The 22,343-nt window shown below is 46.7% G+C and overlaps 2 protein-coding genes across 3 annotated transcripts; both read left to right on the top strand.

Moving 5' to 3' along the window:
* Positions 1–4,395: 4,395 nt before the first annotated feature.
* Positions 4,396–5,651, top strand: TMEM139 (transmembrane protein 139). The gene is made up of 2 exons (XM_041002413.1): positions 4,396–4,628; positions 4,833–5,651. Exons 1-2 carry the CDS (start codon positions 4,396–4,398, stop codon positions 5,227–5,229), a joined length of 630 nt encoding a protein of 209 aa, XP_040858347.1. The 3' UTR covers positions 5,230–5,651.
* A 959-nt stretch (positions 5,652–6,610) lies between these two features.
* Positions 6,611–21,141, top strand: CASP2 (caspase 2). Of its 2 annotated transcripts, XM_041002091.1 has the most exons (11): positions 6,612–6,745; positions 8,759–8,909; positions 9,167–9,334; positions 9,483–9,564; positions 10,072–10,166; positions 10,364–10,540; positions 14,643–14,771; positions 15,267–15,357; positions 18,407–18,556; positions 18,700–18,809; positions 18,977–21,141. In XM_041002091.1, exons 1-11 carry the CDS (start codon positions 6,672–6,674, stop codon positions 19,106–19,108), a joined length of 1,359 nt encoding a protein of 452 aa, XP_040858025.1. In that variant the 5' UTR covers positions 6,612–6,671; the 3' UTR covers positions 19,109–21,141. The 2 variants fall into 2 exon arrangements, with proteins under 2 accessions (XP_040858026.1, XP_040858025.1); XM_041002092.1 differs by lacking the exons at positions 18,700–18,809; positions 18,977–21,141 and adding an exon at positions 15,443–15,503 and having other exon boundaries at positions 6,611–6,745; positions 18,407–18,484.
* The last annotated feature ends 1,202 nt before the right edge of the window (positions 21,142–22,343 follow it).

Raw genomic sequence — 22,343 nt, 5'->3', positions numbered from 1 at the left:
AATTATGGGAGGACCAAAGAGGCATCAGGTTTTGAGTCATTAAATGAGTCTCCACGCATTACCCTTAAATGATATGATATGTATTGACTGCCTGTTCCTTGCGTAATACCGAGATATATGCAAAAGGTATATGAGCCAGCCCTATTCTTCCCTGACTCACTTCCAGTTCCCAGCCTGCCCAGCTCTCCATCTCCCTTGAACACCTGGAGCACTTTGCACCTTGGTCACCCTGTACTTTTCTTCCAAATAGTTGTGTCTGTCTTTCTTTTTGGCATGTGCTTCCTGTCTGCCCTGTTGTTACATACACCTTACAGTATCCCCATAGCAAGCAGAGGGTTAACAGCTTGTTGCATCTAAACTGGGTAACTCACTTCCTCAGAGTGTAAGGAAGCAGGCACTCCTGCAGTGTGAGATGGGGTGTGAATTTTAAGAATCTCTTTGGGCTATTTTGACAGTATCTATCAAAAAGTCACTTGGCCACTGGTTTATGTGAGTGCCGAGTGTGTGCTGGGCAGAATCAGGCTGGACTGCAACACCCATTGGTTCCAGTGGAAGACAAGGCTGGAAACAGAACCGACCCAGCAATTGCAACCACCAGCTGATTGGGGTGATGGGCTGTACCGGACCCTGTACTTGCAAGTACACACAAGAATCTGGACTGGCATCACCTCAGACAAAGTTTCTTTTGGGATCTCCCCAATCGAACTACCAGACTCAGAACCCATGGTCTGCCAAGGAGTGCAAGTGCCAGAGCTGAGCCTCCTCAGAGGCTCAGACAGGGCAGTGGAGAGCATAACCAGCTGTACATGGAGGATATGGCAGTCTATCAGAACCTGCAGAGGACACCTGGCACCACAACAGAGGACAGAACAAATCAATCAACTACCCCAGCCATATGTTGGCAGTGAAAAACTGGGCAAACGGAGACTCTAAGGTGGACTATGTCAATCAGCAATTCTGCAGCGACTTCATTGTGCTTGGAATGGTGAGACTGGCAGCAGTTCATAACTACTGAACTATCAAAACCACTTGAGCAAGACCCTCGGAGCATGCCCCACATCAGGGACCTGGGATGGGTGGGAGACTGGGTGGAGATTCTCTCTTTATCTCCCCCTTTACCCCAGAAACAGGAAAAAAAAACAATGTGGAAATAATAGTCTTACCCACTTTCCTGTAGCCCTAATTAATTATGTAAAGATTGTCAAAAATAAAGGGGAAAAAAAAGCCAACCTTAAAAAAAAAAGTCACTTGGGAGAAACTTTCTTCTTTATATATGCAAATAAGGCTACATACAGCAAAATATTAACTGCAAAATCCTGAATATAACCTACTTGGTTATCAGTTAGAAAATCATCACATGAATAATTGCCCCATAAAATGGAATAACATTAAATATAATCATATAAAGACATTTTAAAGAACATCATTAATGGAAACATATAGCAATATTTGTTTATGAGAATTGGAAGGGATGAGGGAACTTTCTGGATGATAGTAATGCTTTGTGTTCTAATTGGAGTTTGGGGCTACAGCAGTTTTTATCAAAACACACAGAAATGGTCTACTTAAAATGTATGTTTCATTGAAGGAAGCTTGTCTATCAAAAGAGAAAAGTTAACTCTAAAGTACTGAACTGTGATTACTATTCTACAGACTGAAGTATTTAAAAAGAAGTTTGATCCCTCCAGCTGTGAAATGTATCCAAAATTAAGTTATATTGATGTATATAAAGGATAAATGAAAAGGCATTTGATAAGCCAAGTAGAGTATAATATTAAATGTCAAATCTCGGTGATGTTTACATGGGTATTCACTATTAAACTGTTGCTATGCTTTTTAATAATTCATCATAAAATGATCTGTATATGTTGATCCATTCATATTCATAAGGAAGAATCTCCAACTTAACATTGTTAAGTGGCAAAAGCAAAATGTAAAGGCGTATCTATGGCATGTTCCCAAATGCATACTAGCCTACAGGTGTTCTGAATATTCATTGTCTCTCTGGGACAGGGATGAAGATTCATTTATTTTTATTTCAAAGGCAGATTTACAAATGGAAGGAGAGAGAGAGATCTTTTTTCATCCACTCACTCCAGCTGGAGTTTAGCCAATCCAAAGCCAGGATCATCCTCCAGTTCTCCCCTGTGGGTCCAGAGCCTAAGGACGTGAACCAGCCTCCATTGATGTCCAGGGAGCCAGGACATAGATTGGTGTCCATATGGGATGTCGGGGCTACAGGTGGAAGACTAGTATCAAATGACACCACACCAGCCTTCTTTAACTGTTCATTTTTATATTGTGAATGTAGATTATTTGTAAGTGACTAACATATTTTAGTAACCTATACCTTTAATTTTGGTGGGTTTTGTTGTTGTTAATTTCCACACATGGTACCATCTTTCGCAGGGGTGTTTCATCTCTCTACCCACATCCTAAAACCAAGGAAACCAATTTCAAATCTGTTACCTCTCCCAGGCAAATGCCCTAACGAGTTTCGCCTAGCATCATGTAGAAGGCACAAACCAATGCTCCTCTCTTAGTCTAGTGATAAAACACTAAAGGAACTGGCCTTGTCTGTCTTTCTCTGGTTCAAATTCACAGTATACCTCCAGCCACCATTCTGCACCTGGTAATACCTGGCTCACACCCAGCCAGAGCAGCTCCTGGATCCCCACAGGATATCATGAGGCCCACTGAAAGGATAACCTCCTTACAAAAGCATCAACTCTATTGAATGAGCACCCACTGCAGGTGCAGACCGATGTTGTTTTTGGAGATTCACGGATGATTAGTCACTCAAAGCTCAACAGGAAGGCGCTGTAGGAGTGAGTAGCTAAAGGCTGTGCAGATGTAGACAGGAATGCTGTGGTTATCTGCAGAGACAGGCTCTGAGCAACCAGCACAGGAATGGATTTTAAAGAATCAAGAGTAAACCAAGCCAAGAAGCATACCCAGCAGCAACCCTGCAGGGCCGGAGTCCATATCACTCTAGGATAGCAGAGGACAGGCACGGCTCTGCCATACTGTGGATCACTGTGTGCCTAACACTGTGTGGTCTACAGATTAGATAAGCCACAGTCTGCTTACAGTCACTGGAGAGAGTCAGATGGGAAACAACTGAGCCAAATAGGATGCAAACTGCTCAGGGCTGTGACTAACATCCCAGTGCATCCAGAAGGGAGAGGGAAAGGTTAATTCTGGTCCTAAGAACAAAGGTCACTGGGAGTTGGGGCAGTGGGGGACGGGAGGGTTGGTTCTCATTAGGGCACAGTATGGATGGGTGGAGTGAGTAAAACCTGAGGGAAAAATCTAGGTGGGGCAGCAGTACAGGACGTCAGCCTTGGGCAGGTCAGGGAGGAGAAAGACCGGGCAGGAACTGAAGGACAGGGCCAGGAGACAGGGCGGGGCCAATAGGCTCCACCTCCTCCCTTCTGCCCACTCCCCCTACAACCTGCTCTCTGCAGAGTCTGCGACACAGGTGAGTAAGGAACTCCACAGAGGGCAGAAGGGCCATGGAATTGGGGCCGGGATGTGAGTAGGGGATCTGTGACTCCTGGTCTGTGGGGTTCAGAGAAGTCCTGACAGAGGGACAACCTCTGTTTGAGGGGAGGGGCTGCCTCAGGGCTGCTATGTTTTAGAGAAATGCTTCCCTTCCTAGCCTTGTATTCATTCCTGGCAGGAAACTTGAAACCTGAGTTTTGTGAGTTAGGTTCACAGCGAGTGGGGGGAGCCCGGTGGTCCGGGGAACGGCAGAGGGCAGGAGTTACCAGGGCCTCTAGCCTTAGCCACAGACTGCTGTCTGTGAAACTCTTCCTCACACAGCTGTGTCCTGTGTGCATGATCTGTCTCCAGTGAGGGCGTGTACAATCAGAGGACCGTACAGGAAAGGAGCAGACAGACTCAGAAAGGGCCTGTGCTGCTGCGTGCCCTTCTGTCCCCGGCAGGGTCAGGCTGAGGGCCTCTGCCTGAGAGGTAGGAGCCATCATGGAGAAAAGGCAGGGCCCGCCCCATCCCCTGGATTCCAAGGATGCCGGTGTGCACTGAGGTCCCGGCAAGGGCCTTCCCGGGACTGGCTCCTGGACGGTGTCCTAGAGGAATGGAGCCAGAAGGGAAGAAAACAGGAAGAGAGCCCGAGCTGTGATACAAGAAACACACCTGACGGCTGGCAGAGAAAACACCTGGGCTGGCTTTCTGGCCATTCTACATCACTGCTATCTAGAGACAGAAAGAGCTGGCTAGACCTCTGCAGTAATGCAGGTGACTTAGGATGGAAGAACCTGAAAACCAAAGGAAGAGAGTAGTATATTTACCTTGTTAGCAGATGTAGAGGTGATGCCAACTGGTTCAGACACGACAGCTGTGTCTCTTTTTGCAGGAGCCCGGGGAGGGGCCATGGTGCCAAGCCAGTTGTGGGGGAGACTGGAGAAGCCGCTCCTCTTCCTGTGCTGCGCCTCCCTCCTCCTGGGGCTGGCTTTGCTGGGCGTTCGGCCGGACATCGCCCCAGTGGCTTATTTCTTTTTCATCCTGAGCGGCTTATTTTTGTGTGCCTGCCTCCTGTCCTGCTTTCTGGAAGGGGGGTTCCGATCAGTAGAGACAGAGAGCCCAGGGGCCTCAGGCAATGCACGGTGAGTTGAGGGACGCACATCTTGGGCTCATCCCGTGTACTCCTCTATTCCTCCAGGTCATACCATCTACTTGCTTCTGTCACTGGTATCCATGAGAGGTGGGATCAGCGGCTGATGACCTTTTGTGGGTGGCAGGCATGAAAAAGAGGGGAAAAAAAGACTCCTTTCAGGGAGACACCCATGACCTGATTTCTCCTCTCTTAGGGACAATGAAGCCTTTGAGGTGCCGACCTATGAAGAAGCCGTGGTGGGATCACAGCCCCACCCCCAAGAACAGGATCAACCACCCCCTTACAGCAGCATTGAAATCCCCCCAGGACTTGAAGGGGGACAGCCCGGCCACCAAGAGGAGAACAGCAGGGACAGACTGAGAAGGCGAGTGGGCTCGGAGGGATCCATGACGCAGAGAGCTAACCCGGGGAGAACTCCACTCAGTCTCCGGCTCCGGGGAGCACGGGTCGTGTCCACAGCCCCCGATCTGCAGAGCTTGCGGGAACTCCCCAAAACAGAGCCTCTGACTCCACCCCCTGCCTACGAGGTCTGCTTTGGTCCCCCCGAGGACGACAACGTCTTCTATGAAGACAACTGGACACTACCCTAAATGACTCTCCCGGCACCGATCATCTCTCCACAGCAGACCTGCTCACGCACGCAGTCAGCATTTCCTCATGCCTGCTGTGTGTCAGGAACTGTGCTACTGTCTGGACACCGCAAATGGGGACTTGAACCCAGAGGGGTGTGAGGCGACGGTAAGCCCTTCCCGTTTGGGATGAGGAGTTTTCTGGAAACATTCGGTGACCTACCCCTGTGTCCAGTATTTCCACAAGATGGTGAGATGGGGAGGTGATTCAGAGAGAGGAGGAAGTGACATCTGAGTGACAAAATACATTGTTTTTATTGCAGGTGTTTTAGCTCTATTAGATTCCTCGCAAGGTATTACTCTCAGCGTTCCGAAGCTGAGACGGGTTCGATTACTTGCACAAAGGTGCACTGGTAATTAATATAAAAAAAAAAAAACTTGAACTTGTGATTCTGAAGCCTGTTGTGTTTTCAGCACAAGGTAACCTGGAGGTCAGGTCAGCTCTCTCAGTCTATCTTGGGAGAAGCACTGACAGGGGCTGGGAGATTTTATATATAGATACAAGGGGCAGGGTGGGCTAACATGACTGGGAATACTCCACCAAAGTGAATCGAAGCGCTAATGGGCCCACCTTCGGAAGGGTGGTGGCTCAGGTATCACTCGAGCTCCTGCTTAGCGGCCAAAGAACAGTCCCCCATTGGGTCTGAAAGCCATGGAATGAGTGGGGTTTCCAGTTTGACAAAGGATGGAGGTGAGCGATAGAAAAATAATAATAATTTTTAGAGAAGCTCGAGGGGTTAGTATCCAAGGAAACTACTGTCTCTTGACTCATCTCGGTTAAAACTCCCGGGTCACTAATCCCGTTAGCGCATCCCTACTGTTACCTCAGGCCCCTGCCCTGCTTCTTCAGTTCCCAGTAAGGACACCAGGCTTTCCAGGCTGCGGCTGTGCTGCAGGTTTTGCTCATTGGGAGCGATTATCCTATCACTAACCCCACACTGCACGCAGGCCTTCATTGCGCGGGCGTTCTCTCCGTGTTCTCCGCCCTCCGGACTTAAACATTTCAATAAAGCGAGATCTACGACCGTCCTTGCCCGGTGAAGTCATTGCACTAGGCGGAGCAGAACAGGTGGGCGGCACCAGGGGGGAGGAGGGCCATACTTTCCGCGGGAACTTGGAGCCAATCGGACTGGCAGGTCGGACGCGGCCTCGCTCTTTCCCCGCCTCTTCCCTTTCCGCCGAGAGCCTCAATCTCGTCCCATTGGACAGCACGGTCCGACGTCCGCGGGCGCTCGGGGCCGGCTAGGGGCGTAGACGGCCTGGGGTCGGGGAGGATCTGCGCGGTTGTAGGGCGCAGGCGCGGGGTGCGTCTGCGGCCGGGGGAGGGATGCGGAGGACGCGACGGCGATCTGGGGTTTGTTTGGGTTGTGGGTGGTACGTGCACAGCGAGGTAAAAGCGGGAAATGGCGGCGCCGAGCGCGGGGTTCCGGCCCAGCCTGCAGCAAAAGGGGCTAATGGCTGCTGACAGGGGGCGCAGGTAAGTGGGGAAGGGTCTCAGGGGGCGTTGGTGGGGCCCAAGAAAGGAGATTGTGTGTGCCAGGGTGCCCCCAAGGTCGCCCGCTCCCCTCGGAGCCGCTCCAGACAGCCGTGCCTGGGGTTTGGAGGTTCAGCCAAGACACCCCAAACCTCTGCGAGCCTGACCCATTGCGGGGGGCTCGTGCCGGGCCTCCTTGGCCTTGTCATTCATGGGGAAGGATTCCCAGCCTCTTTGTCCAGCCCAGTGGGGCTCTGAGTAAGATAACTACTCCCGCTGCAGCATCTCGCTTTCTGCTTTGCTTAGATCCTCCATCCTTCCTCCCGGGAATGTACCCTCTCTTGCACAGAACCAGTGAGACTCTGCGGTGCTCACCCTCTGTTGCCTTTGGTTTGGAATCACTGCTTTCCCTTGCATGTGATGAGCGGAGAAGTTAACACTGCCCCCGGGGGTGAGGTACTTGGATACGACAAGGAGATTGCAGTGGCTTCCAGTATGACTTCCATGCCCCGAAGTCTTTGTGTCGCGGGCCAGACATCACCCGGGAGAACAAATTTGAATGCCTCCTGGTCCATCCCGGACAGAATAACACGGGACATTGATCCAAGGACCTTGAGAAGGATACAGACCCAAGAATTCAAAATTCTCTTGATGTTCATTTTCTGCATTCCCCCTCCCTCAAATTTTGGATGATTAGACGCTACTGGAAAGTTAAAATGTAAGACACTGTTCCTAGTACCAGTGGAAGGAGCAGGAGTGCAGAGAGATGATTCTTCAGCTTAAATCTAAGCAGCGTTGTTTCAAAATTCAAGTTAGCTGGGAATGAGTTCTGTGTAAGGAAGAGGTTGGGGGCTTTTTAAGGGGTGCTGTGGAAACCAGAAACGTTTTAAGGAGAGAATGCTGCTGGTAAACTGAAGTAGGAATCTGCCCCACCATTGGTGACGTGTGTCTCCGTTAGTGCTTTGATGTGTTTTAAGGTGATTTATAAGTGAGAGTTTTGTTTTTGTAGATGTTGTTGTCCTAGGTAAGTAGGGGTGTTACTTCCTCTATGTTAGGATCCCATTGGCTGTCTTCTTGGGTCTCAGTTCCTCTAAAACCTTGCTTTCCCCCTGCACATCCTTTAATTACTTCCCTAAGCCAGCCCTCCTGGGGATGCATGCTTTTCCTCCCCCATTATAATGTCTGTGAAAATAGGCTTTAACTGTACAAACTGGATCTGTTATATTCCTTTCTCATTTGCTTTAAGCATATGAATGGTTTCAAGTCATATTGGTCCTGTTTATCATTGGCATTTATCTCTTCTAATTCTGTCTTTTGTTTGTTTGTTTATCCATATGTGAAAAAATCTTTGTTATTTTTCCTACCATTTTGCCACAGAAACTTAAAGCTTTTAAGGTATTCATGTAAGTAGGTAAGAGTATGTAGCTTTTTGGTAAGCCTGGCCATTGGCTTGAGTGTCAGTTATTGGATCCAGTGTTCCTTGCTCAAGATGCTGTAAGGTTTTATACATCAATTTCAGTAACTTCTGTGAATAAAGATACTTAAGCTCCACTATGCTTGGTACACCTTTGTTTTTTTTTTTTTTAAGATTTATTTATTTTTATTGGAAAGGCAAATATACAGAGAGAAGGAGAGACAGAGAGGAAGATCTTCCATCCGATCATTCACTCCTCAAATGACTCCGAAGCCAGGAGACAGGAGCTCTTGCGGGTCTCCCACGCAGGTGCAGGATCTCAAAGCTTTGAACCATCCTCGACTGCTTTCCCAGGCCACAAGCACAGAGCTGGATGGGAAGCAGGGCTGCTGGGATTAGAACCTGCATCCATATGGGATCCTTGCACGTTTCAAGGCAAGGACTTTAACCTTCAGGCCGCCACACCAGGCCCACCACTTTGATTTTTAACCAGATTCAATAGAATATAGGTACTCTTGGTATTATTCTTGATTTTCCTACCCATGCCACTCTTGTGCCACAGCTTGTGTTTAATGGCTTTGCCTTCTACCTTCTGCCTGTAGGGTACTGCCAGTGTGTGGCATGCACCCCGACCATCAGGAAACTCTGAAGAGGAATCGAGTGGTGCTGGCCAAGCAGCTGTTGCTGAGTGAGCTGTTGGAACATCTCCTGGAGAAGGACATCATCACACTGGAAATGAGGGAGCTCATCCAGGTACCTGGAAGCAGGAGAGATGATTCAGGATGCTAACTTGATCTTCAGGGTAGGAACAGAACGTGGGGAAGGGCAGGAAGGAGGTGTTGCTTTTCTAGGGAAATGGAAATGCACTTGACAAAATGTGAAATCACTCATAGAGACTTTTGTATACAGAATCCTTTGTAAGACAAGGGTATTATTAGGCCGCTTATGTAAAGAAATAGAATTGTAGCTAGATAATAAATATGACTTCATGTATTATTCTTATATCTTAGGCAAAAGTGGGCAATTTCAGCCAAAATGTGGAACTCCTCAACTTGCTGCCCAAGAGGGGTCCGCAGGCGTTTGATGCCTTCTGTGTGGCGCTGAGGGAGACCAAGCAGGGGCACCTGGAGGATCTGTTGCTCACCACTCTGTCTGGCCTTCAGTGTGCACACCCACCGGTATGGAGCCCCAGAAATGCGTCTTGGGAAGGGTTAATGTGGCTGAGAAGACGTTTGTGAGTGCAGGAGTTGGTGGCCTGGGTTGTGTTTTGTTTGGACTGAGCCCTCTCGCTAGGGTCTGTCATGGTGAGTCCCGATTTCTTCACAGTTGAGCTGTGACTACGACTTGAGTCTTGCCTTTCCCGTGTGTGAGTCCTGCTCCCCTTGCAAACAGCTCCGCCTGTCAACAGGTGAGAATTGTGGGATAAAAGAGACCTTCCTTTTTTTTTTACTTGGTTTTGCCCTGAGATGTTTTATAAGGGGAGTAATTCAGTTAGTTTACACAGGGCCAATTTCCCTTTCGTAATTGATAACACTCTTGATGGTGACTGGCCCTTTGAGCAACTTACACAGGTAGGAAGTTCCTACTCATGACCAGCCTGTCTTCTCTATATAACTGAGGAAAGGCTATATTCAAGGCTACTGGCGTAGCTGAGAAGTTAGAACAGGTCCTTTATGAGACAGCCCAGTTAGCCATTCAGTGGATTGAGCACCCGCTACCTGTGAGCCAAGTGTCGAGGACTCAGTGGTGAGCAAAAGCTAGCAGGTCTCCACTCTCATGGAGCTCACAGATAAGGGAGTAAGACCAGTATTTTATCACAGCCCTAGTTCACAAGGGTGTCTGAAGTGACAGTGGTGTACTGTGATTAATAACTTAGGTTGTATGCTAGTGTTTTTGCTTTCTGTCTACACCACAGATACTGTGGAACACTCCCTAGACAGTAGAGATGGCTCTCCCTGTCTTCACGTGAAGCCTTGCACTCCCGACTTTTATCAGACACACTGCCAGCTGGTGCGTATTAAAAAAGTTGAAATGAGATTTCCTTCTTGGTCATAAATATTTCTTTTCTGCCTTGTTAGTCAGAAAATCTTTGCTGATGAGATGATAACCTTCATCTGTCTGCTGGGGGTTAGCAGTGTCTGTCTAATGGGGGATTCCTAGGTGATGTCACCGCAAAGCTCATGGTCTAACTGGCCTCCCTTCCCCAGGCGTATAGGTTGCAGTCCAGGCCGCGTGGCCTGGCATTGGTGCTGAGCAATGTACGCTTCACTGGAGAGAAAGATCTGGAATTTCGCTCCGGAGGAGATGTGGACCACAATACTTTAACCACCCTCTTCAAGCTTTTGGGCTACGATGTGCACGTTCTACATGATCAGACTGCACAGGTGTGTAAGGCAGGAAAGATTGACACATGCCTGAGAGGGCTGGGCTGCGATTTGGGGTCAGAAGCCTCTGCTGGAATTTACGCTCCTTGTGTCTTCACTCACTCTGTTGTGCCTCTCATCTTGCAATCTAGTAAAAAAAGATGTGGTGTCAGCCGTCTGTTCTGGTGTTGATGCAGTCTCAGGGTAGCTGTGCTTCCGTGGGCAGGAATGGTCCAGGCTTGGGTTCTCACTTTCACATGGTTAGAAACTTGATTCCCAATCCCTCAGTAAATGATGACCTGCTGAGATTTCACCCGACCAGATCAGGAAGGGTATTTATAAGCTAGGACTGCTCTGGACATAGACTTCTTGGTTGGTACTGCTGCTTAAGAGTCTAATTGTTGTTTAAAAGTCTGTTTGCTGATATAATTCTTGCAGATGTTTATCTACTAGGACTACCCCGGCAAATACTATTTTATAGTAGTAATGAACTAATCCATATGTCCCATCATCCTACATACAGGATGCCTGCAAAGACTTAAATTGAGCAATAACTGTCATCTGTATGGTAACTTTGAAATAAACTTGTTATTGAAATATGAATTAGAAACCTGACATGTAATGGATTAAGGAAGTACCATTATTCTAGAGTCAATTGTAGATTTATTGATATACATTTATAAATAGGCTGTTACCAGTTTCAAAATATGAATCCTTAACAGAGTTAGTAATATAGCTTAGTAATTGAGGTTAACAAGGACTAACCCACAGTGTTTTGCTAGAGCCTAGTCCAGAAACAATATCTTTTAAGATATAACATGCGGTTGTATACTTTCCTGTTAACTAAGCTTTCTTTTGGACTGTTAGTGGTGAAATTAAAATTTCAAAGTGGTTTTCCTTCATCTGTTTCAAGTGGCAGAGAGGTCTTTGTTTTATGTTTAGTAGTGTCTGTGATGATTGTTTCTGTTTCCTAGCTGTCCTACTTCTGTGAAAATAATTATATATGTGCTGTACTCTCATTAAGGGCAGTGTCACCCGTAGATACCTGGGTGTTACCCTTTTCATGCTCTTTTTGCCAGCCTGCCAGTAATAGCTCATGCAAAATAAATACAGCCTCGTCTCAAAGCTGTGGCTGAAACACCTGCTTCTATCACCAAGTATTCACATGAGTTACACCCTTCCCAGAGGTCTACTGCACATGTAGGGAACCGAGGGTAGGATATCCACCATGGGTCTTACAGAGGGGCTCCTGTTAGAAGGTCATCTAACAAAGTGTAATGTGTGTATGTTTTCTTAGAGGCTTTGGCCTAGCCATTCTTCACACAAGACACATGTCTTACTTTTCCAGTATGTGTAGTTAATAGGGACCTTACATGCCTGAGAGAAATAAAATACTGACTAGCCAAGTCAGTAATGTATTATCTTTTTTTTTTTTTTTCTGGAGACATTGATTTGATAGCCTGGGCCCAGTTTATGAATGCCATTCCCATTTGTGTGAAACTTTATGCAAATTCACGGGCCCATTAAATTTTAATCCTCTGGGTAGATTGTCCTGTAACCAAATTACACTAGAAATAAACTTTGACTGCTTTATAGAGGGAGACTAAGCTAGCTGCAGGGATTTCTAAAACATGGACTTTGAGTTTATGGTACTTCCAGGGATGCAAAAGTCTTGGGCCCAGCAGAAAAAAAGTGAATTTTTGTGTTTTATGCCCAAGAACCCAACAAGAGTGACAGTGTCTTCCCTAGTAGCCCAGAGGAAGAAATGCTTAGGCAGAAATGGAGCAGGTGAGGCTTGAGCCGGCTGAGGGTACAGGAGCTCCTGCAGGGGAGGGCAGTGGGACAGGCACTGCAGAGAGGGAAGGCCGCGTACAACAGAGATTCATGCGTGTCACAGTGTGGTGCACTGAGTGTCTGCCAGCCCTGTTCATGACAGGATCTCTCCAAAAACTGCTCTCTCACCATTGTTTGTTGAGCAAAGAAACAGAACCAGCAAAATTAGTATCCTTCCTCTTGCCAAACCTTTGGGACATTACAGATAAATGCTGTTTTAAAACAGGAAATAGTACGATTAGTCATAAGAGAACCCTCATCTCTTGACAGTGCTGGAGAGTGCCCTGGTTTTCTCGCTGCCGGAGTTCTGTTTTTTCATTTTCTGTTTGATTAAATTCTCTACTTCTTCATGTTATTAGTTCTGCAGTTACCATTTACCTTATATGGGGAAATGTGACAGATTTTCTTCTACCATGTGTTTTTGTTTTTCTGGCGTCCCAGATAGCTTTGCACAGTCTGGGTCATCCCTGGAAAATGCAGCTCTCCATGCAATATTGCATTAAGTTTCAGAGGGTTCACGGTTTACTCTCACACATCTCCCAACCTCCAGCCAAAACATATCCCGGAGTTAAGAACCCAGCTATTTTTAGAAGTACTGTAATTTTATCAGAAATAAGGCCACAGGTACTATTTTAAGCCACTTGTGGAAAATCCCCCTACTTATTCAGTCTTACTAGGTTCGGGTACAAAATATATGATTGGGTTTTGTTGTTCTCTTTTTACTGACCAAATCTTAGTTGAAAATAACTCATGAGTAAGTGCCCAAGTATGTAGCTTGTATTCTCTTGGAGCAAAGTTCTTTTAACTGTCATTATGATGAATTCTGTTACTGTAAGGTTCACTAGAATAATCACAGGTATTTTTTTTGAAGTTACATATTCTTGAAGCAAATGGTTTTTATCTGTTTATTACCATAAGATTTCCACTTCTATGGTTGCTTCTGTTTGTACAGCTCAATTATCTGCAAGCAGAGGTTTTGCAAGCCCATAGATTAGTAGTTCTCAAGTTTTAACAGATCAGAATCATCCGGAGGCCTTGTACAAACAGTTTGCCAGGGCTTGGGCTTTTATATTAAGTTCCTGGGTGGTTGCTGCTGTAGCTGCTTCAGGGCTCCCATTTTGAGAACCACTGCAGTGTGTTATACAGGTATGCTTTTTGTTTGGGGTTGTGCGTGGTTGATGTCAAAAATTTGTGCTGGAGCCATTCTGCTTAAGTAGGATATTTATCTCCATTATATTTCAGCAGATTCACAATGAAATTATTTTGTTTTCACCTCTATTCATGTCACTTAGGAGAAAAGATCTGGACATCAGAGCTATAGAGGGAAATAATGGGTTTAAAAATTTAGTCCAGATTACGAATTAGGCTCAGTGTACTTTGATGTTTGATAAGCCAAGTACTTAAGATCATGGTATCCTGTATGGCCATTTAGTGCAAGATCAATAACATTCTTTAATTGTACTACAAGGTTCACTAGTAATAATTTTTTTGTGAAAATGACATCATGGCTCCCTATTAGATATGTATACTATGTGCAAGAGGACAGTGTAAGTCCCTTCTATGAAATATCTCTGTCATAAACTTAGAGAATATTTGCTAATAATTGTTTTCCTATAAAAATGGAGCCACGAGGGACTCAGTAACTTGTTCTCTTTTGAACCAGGGTTCAAGCCTAGCTCAGCCTGATCCCAGAGGCCATGTGTGCAGTGATGCTGCACATGCAGCCTGCATCACAGCATGCCGGCCCTGAACAGCGCTGAGACAGACAGCGTCCCTGCCCCTCCGGTAGTGACTTTGCTACCTGCACACAAGTCTTGTGATTCTCTCCTGCCCTGAGGCCGTTGAGCCTGTGTGGCAGAAGAGTGTGTTTTCTTGCAGTGGGATAGCTGCATTGCTTACTCAGTCTTAGCTCCCCTGGTGATCCCCCTGTGCTGTTTATATACAAGAACACTTGGTATAATGAAAGATCTGATTGAGATCAGGGAATGAGTCATAGCCAGTGATTAGTTTCATTAGCTCAGTGACTTGCTTTAATCTAAGAGTTCATAGCCTGTTCTGGTACATCGGTGAACCTGTGGTTAGAACTTTGTGGCTCAGGCCAGGTGCGTTTTTCTGGTGAGCCCGTAGCTTCTCAGAGAGTCTCTGCAGTCTCTTGTCATTGACTTAAGAATATCGAGAAAGCATTTTACCTGCCGGTAGCTTACGGTTTCAGATAGGAACCAAGAGTTTCTGCTTACATTGGTGCTGACTATAACAAACAGTACTGAAAAGTGTCTTGTCTTCTATCTAGGAAATGCGAGAAAAACTTCAGAAGTTTGCACAGTTACCTGCACACCGTGTCACGGACTCCTGTATAGTGGCACTGCTATCGCATGGTGTAGAGGGCGGAATCTATGGTGTGGACGGGAAACTACTTGAGGTGTGTGTAATCCTCCGGAAGCCAGCTGTTGAAATTCACTAGGAGATTTCACCTTCTGCCTGTACCTTCCCATCATGACGGCTCTTAGACTTAGAGGGCTTCTGGAGGCCCTCCTGACTTCTCTCTCTCTTTTAAACGATTTATTTATTTTTATTGTAAAGAAATTTACAGAGAGAAGGAAAGACAGAAATACCCTTTGTCTACTGGTTCACTGCCCAAGTGGCTGCAGTAGACAGAGCTGAGTTGATCCAAAGCTAGGAGAATTTTCCATGTCTCCCACATGGCTGCAGGGTCCCCTATGGCTTTGGGCCATCCTTGACTGTTTTCCCAGGCACCTGGCAGGGAGCTGGAAGGGAAGTGGTGCAGCCGGGACACAAACCAGCACCCGTACAGAATCCTGGCTGTTGTAAGGCGAGGATTTAGCCACTGAGCCATCATGCCAGGCCCAGCCCTCCTAACTTCTTAACCCACCTCTCCGTCATTTCTTTTTGGCAGCTACAAGAGGTTTTTCGGCTCTTTGACAATGCCAACTGCCCAAGTCTGCAGAACAAGCCAAAAATGTTCTTCATCCAAGCCTGCCGTGGAGGTGAGTGTCCTGGCAGGCCAGCACTTGGGCGGTGGCTCCTGGGCAGCCTCCCACCAGCGCTCACTGTCCTGTTTGCTCCTCTCAGGTGCTATTGGACCCCTTGGGCACCTCCTTCTGTTCACTGCTGCCACCGCCTCTCTTGCTCTGTAAGTGTCTCCCGATGCATGGGGTGTGCTGGGACTTGGGCAGCCCTTGGCTCTCAGGCTGGTCAGCTCTCTGTGCACCACCATTTCTTGTTGCCAGGACTCTTGCCAGCATCTACCTTCTTTTCTGACAAACCTGGCTTTTCTGTGCCTATTAACTCTGATGTGCTTTTTTTGTTACTAAATTCCAATCTAGGATCTTCTGTCTTGTCTTCTCTCTCACTTTATCTCTTTTTCTTTTCCCACTTGCACATGCACTTCCACTCTGCTTCTTTCTTTGTCACTCGTGGACCATGCAGGGTAACAGTTCAGAACCTGTTGGCCTTGGACTCTTGCTTCTCATTCCCTTCTCTCTTTCTTGCATGCCATCTGCCCTACCCCTTCCAGAGCTGTGTGACGAGGCTAGGTAGACACACATGGCATACTTCTCACCCTGTAAGAGAAGAGTAGTTAAGAGTTAGACTTGAGAATCAAACTCTGATCTCTACTGTGTAGCAGCTATGTAAAGTTAGAAAAGTTATTGATACTTTTCTACCACAGTTTTCCTTGAGGTAAAGTGTATGTGATCACTATACTTGTTTTTTATCAACTGGCTGTAGTAGTTGACTGGAACTGTGCACTCAAGGGCTACCTTAGCACTGTACCTGGCTCATAGTTAATCCACCCAAAATGCCAGATATAACATGATCCAGATGTAACGTGGGACCTAGAGCTTAGTTTAAAGGACACTACCCTATTGTGTGGCCAGTAGCTAATGCTATTAGCCCCCTAATTTTGATACCTCCCCAGAGTGTATGTTGCTGAGGTCCTATAAGATGACTAGGACTAGAGTGAGAACTGTCAGAAAAGTGAAAGAAAACGTGGCCCCTCCAAGGAGCCTAGTAGTTACTCGGGGCAATAGAGCAGATGTGCTTGAGACTAGTTTAGACGCCTCATGTAAGCAGCGAGGGAACAAGTGGCACCCAGACTGTACCTGTGAAAGAGTACACCTAAGGATAGATTATTGAAAGCGAGGTCCATTGGAAGGGATTTACAGTTAACTTTGGACCTAGAATACTATGACTTATATAGGTGAAAATCTGGTGTCTTTCACGGGAAAGAGGCAGTGTAGCATGTTGGGCACACAAGGACTAAAAAGACACATTTCCCCTTCCCTCCCAAAATGCCCAGATCCAATAGAAGACTGATTACCTATGTAAGTTGAAGTGAAGTGTGGTTGGTCACAGGAAGCAGATCCAGCTGATGACAAGCCTTTAGTCACAGCTGAGGTTTGGGTCAATAGTACAGAGGTGGCTGAACTGTAAATAAGAAAGAATGAGATAGATGTTTCTCCAGGAAGGTCTGTATGGCAGGAAGCTGCACTAAGGGAAGAGGGTGAGGGCAACAACTTTGTTTTTGCTTCATTGCTGTAACCTCAGGCCAAGAGCACTGCCTGACCCACAGTGACACTTGTAGATATCAGATGAATAGGTGAAAGCCTGCCTATTACATCGTGTAGCGGTAAGAGAGAAAACAGATGGAGGGATATTGTGAAGAAAGAACCAGTAACATTAATTAATAGATCTGCTCTGTGAAGGCAAGAGATGAGTGTGACTGTGTGCTGAGGGACATATGTAGGGCTCTAGTCTAAATAAAGATAGCAGTGTTCATTTTCTCCCACTGTAGGGACAGTTTTAGACAGTATTAGATCCAAATGGTGGAAATTGTTGTTTTCTGTAGTAATATTCCGCTGTGTCTCTCCATCTTTTCCAAAAATGAAATCTTTCAAGGGATAACCAGTAGCCAGTTGTTTCTTTGAAGATTTGCACTCACATATTTTCCTGCTGTATTTACTTAATGCATTAACATCTGCAGAAAGCACTGTGCCTTGCCCGAGTTGATCAGCTCTGAGGACAGGAGCTCCGCCTTCAGCAGATCCCTAGGGCTTCAAGTAAAACAGCACCTGGCAGCCTGACAGTTGCCCCATACATCTTTGCTAAATGTCTTTAGACATGGCCTTTCTTGTTGAACTCTTGTGAGTGGAACAGGAATACAGTGAAAGACCATTGTCTCTTCCCTGTGGTCTGATGACCTGGGAGTCCTTCCTGTGTCCATTTTATGTGAGCAACACCCCTGCCCACCCCCGACACGAAACACAATGTCAGAAATAAGAAGCAAGAAGCTGCCCTGGGGTATATAAGGCCTGGCTCAGAATCTGGCGTGTGCTCAGGGTGTGTTTCGAAGATACTGCTAAAACTGGATAACGTACTCCCCCCAATTGATTCCCAATTTTAAGCTTTTCTCTTTTGAAAACTCTCTTAAATCTTGAATGCTTGTTATAGCTCATGAAAATAAACCTTAAATTAAATGTTAAAACATTAAATGATCTTGGAAACAGCTGGTCATGCTTGTTATATGATTTTTTTATTGATACCTAGTTTGAAGTTGTGATTTTATGGTATGTATAATAACCATATCTTTGGCTTATTCACTTTTGTTTCTTGTTTGTGGAATAAAAGTAAATGTTTAGTATTCACTATATACTGCAGTGGAAGCAAGGTGAACTCCAGGTGTATTGTTATGTGAACAAGTGAATCATGAACTCTGCTGTGTTTGATTCTGTTCACAAGATTGGTTTGATTTGGCACTTTGTCTTCCCCAGAACAGGAGGTGCTCCAGCACGTGAGCACCGTGCCTGGCCAATGGCAGGAGAGCAAGCATCCCGGACTAAAGGATGCTTGCTGCAGAGTAATGATCTTTTTTTTTTCCCCTTTTCTTCAATTCACCAAGCGTAGGTTGGGAGACCACGACTGAAAATGGTGCCTTCCAGTCAAGGAACTTATAGGGAACTTGGGCTTTCCTATGACAGACTCAAGAAAGATGGGAAGAAGTAACACCTCTCTCCATTTCTGTCTGCCTTTCTACAGATGAAACCGATCGTGGAGTTGATCAGCAAGACGGAAAGAACCAGGCGGGATCCCCCGGGTGCGAGGAGAGCGATGCTGGGAAAGAGGAACTGCTGAAGATGAGGCTGCCTACTCGCTCAGACATGATCTGTGGCTATGCCTGCCTCAAAGGTACTGTGAAGTCATTCCATTCCTACACTGCTCGACCTGGAATTCTCTGGCTGGTGCTGGGGATGTCTTACTTGGGAAATCAAGTCCAGCCGTAGGGATCCTGCAGGTCCTGTAGACCATGTCTAATGCTGTTCTGCATGCAGGGACTGCAGCCATGCGGAACACCAAGCGAGGTTCCTGGTACATCGAGGCACTTGCTCAGGTGTTCACCGAGAGAGCTTGTGACATGCACGTGGCCGACATGCTGGTTAAGGTAAGTCGGCTCGGGCTGGCTCCGTGAACATGGCCATCTCCACTCTGTTCTCCTTTTTCCTCCTTTCTGCTGTGTTTCTTGTTGACTCTTTACTCTTCCGTGTTGTGTGACTTTGCAAAAAGCACAGGACTCTCAGACTCTGAACCCCCCTGCTTCTGCCGGTGCAGGTGAATGCCCTTATCAAGGAGCGTGAAGGCTATGCCCCGGGCACGGAGTTTCACCGCTGCAAGGAGATGTCCGAGTACTGTAGCACTCTGTGCCGTCACCTCTACCTGTTCCCGGGACACCCTCCCACGTGATGCCTCCTCCCTCGTCCCTGCCAGCTGGAGGTGTGATAGAGCCTTTTGTTCTCCGGGATGCACGGTTTCTGTCTTTCCCCACTCAGGGATTTGGGAATCTCCAGACTTGTTTCCTGTGCCCGTCATCTCCGCCATTGAATATGAGACTTGAGGCCAGCTCCTTTTGTGTGACACGGTTTCCATGTAGGCACACTGACTAGATTGTTTGCCACAGGTGTTTTGGCCACAGTTGAAGAGCCTGGCCAGTGAGTTTATGAAGAGAACATGAAAGAGTTCTTCCATGTTTTTGTTCAGTTCCTGCCCCTAGGGCTTCTGTAGGGAACAGTTCGGGCATTGCTTTTATTCCCTTAGTTCAGGTGCCTCAGAGATCATCTGCTGTCTTTTGTATTTCCAGTAGGCATTTTTGTTTGGCTTTGAAGAGACGAGTGGGATTGGAGACGGCCTCTGCCGTGTGCAGAAACGGCCTGTGTGGAGGAACGGCCTTCGTGCCTCCCCATCCACCCACACACCCTCTTTGCTTCCTGGAGCTCCAGGCACCCAGGCTTTCAGCACAGCCTAGGGTCTGCATCGTCACCACTGGACATCATTGATCTTGGGCCCTACGAAGGCCCAAAGGTCTCTCGCTGATCATCTTTTTGTCTGAGTTTCCGTATTACTAAAAGCAGCCGAGCACCCTGAGCTCTCACCATGTTTTCTTGATCTTTCCTTTGAGCTGTCCAAGGACAGCTGTCAAAGTCTCCCTGTTACTGTTCCCACTTCCACGCAGTCAGCCCGCACCTCGAGTCTGGGCTCCCTCCCTGCTTACCTCCCTGCTTCCTGTCCCTCCCCTTTCCTGTGGTTTTATCCTGCTCACTGCTGCCACCAGGTGTGTCTAAAGTATTCCTTCCCTGGATCATTTGACTGCAAGGAACTGCTGTCTCATTCCTGCATTATGCTTCAGTATTGAACTCCCCTTTGGTTTTATGGAGCCTTGTCTCCCACTTCTCACTATTCCTCTTTCGGTGAGGAACCTAGCTAGAAAACTCTGCTTCTGTGAACTTGCCCGCTTTAAGGCTTTCTTTTTTTATTTCGATTCTGCCCCCTTCCGTCTATTCTCTACATAACAGGCTGGCTTCTTGGCGTTCTGATTTTTTAATTCAAAGCTGATGATGTCACCCTGCCTGCTTGACCCCTTGGCTTCCTATTACACCTCATAAAATCCAAACGACTTAGCCTGGTTTGAGATAAGTTCCTTGCCTTCCCCTTCGGCCTCATTAAACGATGATTTCTGGCTAAGCTCAGCCCCAGTGGCCTCCCCATGGGTTCTCAGCCACGCTGAGTTCCTTCCGGCCTCTGTCCCCGCTCCTGTGAGCCCCCCCCCCATGCCCACCACACTTGTCTTGAGTGGCATCTTTATTTTGTGGAAGGCTTTGCAGGTCCCTTCTCTGTAAATAGTTTTCTCCTGTATTCTTTGTTACTGAATGCTGTTTATTTCCCTCATTGCACTTACTTCATATTATAGTTAATATATTTACCTGCTTTTCTGATTCCCTTTTATCCTCCCTGCTTACGCTGTAAGCTCCTGAGCAAAGAAACTTGGTCTCTCTTTCTTTCCAGTATGTGATCAGTGCCTGGCACTTAACTAGGCCTTGAGTAAATGTTTGTTGAATGAAGAAAGGACATAACCATGCAGCCAGCCCTGCTAGAATTCTACTTTTTGACAAGATTTCCCTTTTGACAATATATACAGGTTGGTTCTTTTCCTCGGGTTATGTTTCTAGCCACTGGTTTTATCTGCAGCTCCTTGAAAACCCATCATGTGTGAGACAACCTCCCTTCTCATCTCCCATGGTGCCTGGCAAAATGCTAGGCCTGCAGCGGTCCAGGTGCTCAGTAAATGCGCCATGAGCCAGGTTACTGGAAGACTTGCTGCCAGGTCCTGCCTCTGGGTCCATAGAGCGTGGAAATATTTGAGTGATTATGACCTTTCCACTTCCCACTGCCAGGTTTTTGTATTGCCCTTGGGTGCCAAATAAATGCTTATATTTGTTACTGAAATGTCTCTTCTGTGTTTGTTTCTGTAACTATTCAATCTTGTGACACCATGTACTTTTGAGCTGAAGGCCCTTGTTTTGTGCCCTCTCTCTCTCTCTCTCTCTCTCTCTCTCTGTCTCTCTCACAGACACACACACATTGGCATGGCTCTGGGATTTCTCATGGTCTGGTGTCATGGGAGAGTTATTAGCAAGCCATGTTGGTGCTGGGTTATTTACATTTTAGTGCGGAGATTGAAATAGGAGGATGAGAGGGCTGGGGTGGAAGAGTTTGTTTTTCACATGGTCCAAAGTAGATTTAAGGTTTTTGTTTTGTTTTTGTTTCTAAGCATGGGCCTAGATTGTAAAGGATGTCAAGGACAGCATGAAGAGATGAGCCTAAGCAGTGGTCTGAGAACTGGGGAATGCCTGGAGAGGCAAGTGTGCAGGTGTATGTGGAAGAGGGAAATTTTGTAGGAATATTTATGTAGGAAACAGCTGATGACAGCAGAACCTGATGAAAGGTGCTGAGAAGTACAAGCTTAGAGGAAATAGCTGTCTAGCAAGAGGACATTTGAGTCGGCCTGAAACATCACCAATAAATAGATGGGAATTTGGTATGGGGCAAAAGGGTATGAAGAATAAACGGGTTGTTTTACAAGGAAAAGGTGGATAGCCTTAAAGAAAAAATTCAGAATCCAGGTGAGGCTGAGAAATCACTGGAGTAGGAATGCTCCTGGGAAGTGTGATGTGTCAGAAGGAGAAAGCAGCGTCTGGTCGAGCTGGATGCCATGTCCTTCCTACCCCCGCCCTTGAATGCGGATGTTGGGATCAGTTTCACAGCTCAGTTCCCTGCCCCCATCCCACATTGCTTATCTCTGCCAGGGGATTCTCTTCTAAAATTAACCCCCTCCCTGAGCTGGGGGCTGCCCTCTGCTGCCCTTCCCTATCCTGTTTGCTCACACGGAGAAAGGGAAAACAGGAAACAAAACAAATGGAAGATCCAACCAAAGCTGCTGTGCAAAGAAAGGGAGGAAGGCATTAATACTGGCTGAAACCAGAGCTGAGTAGAGCTTTCCATTTCATCTTCCTCTCAGTCCCCACAAGGGAGTCATTTGCCCTGTTTTCTCTCTGAAGCGGAAAATGAAGCTCAGACTTTGAATTATCAGAAGAGGCACAAATGCAGCTTACTTAAAGGCATGGATTCTAGAAGTGAGAAGATC

Source organism: Ochotona curzoniae, unplaced genomic scaffold (genome assembly GCF_017591425.1).
Source record: "Ochotona curzoniae isolate NIBS_2020 unplaced genomic scaffold, NIBS_Ocur_1.0 scaffold_2476, whole genome shotgun sequence".
In the NCBI taxonomy this organism is placed as follows: domain Eukaryota; kingdom Metazoa; phylum Chordata; class Mammalia; order Lagomorpha; family Ochotonidae; genus Ochotona; species Ochotona curzoniae.
Note: the sequence above shows the minus strand (reverse complement) of the source record. Positions and strands in the feature narration are given on the sequence as shown.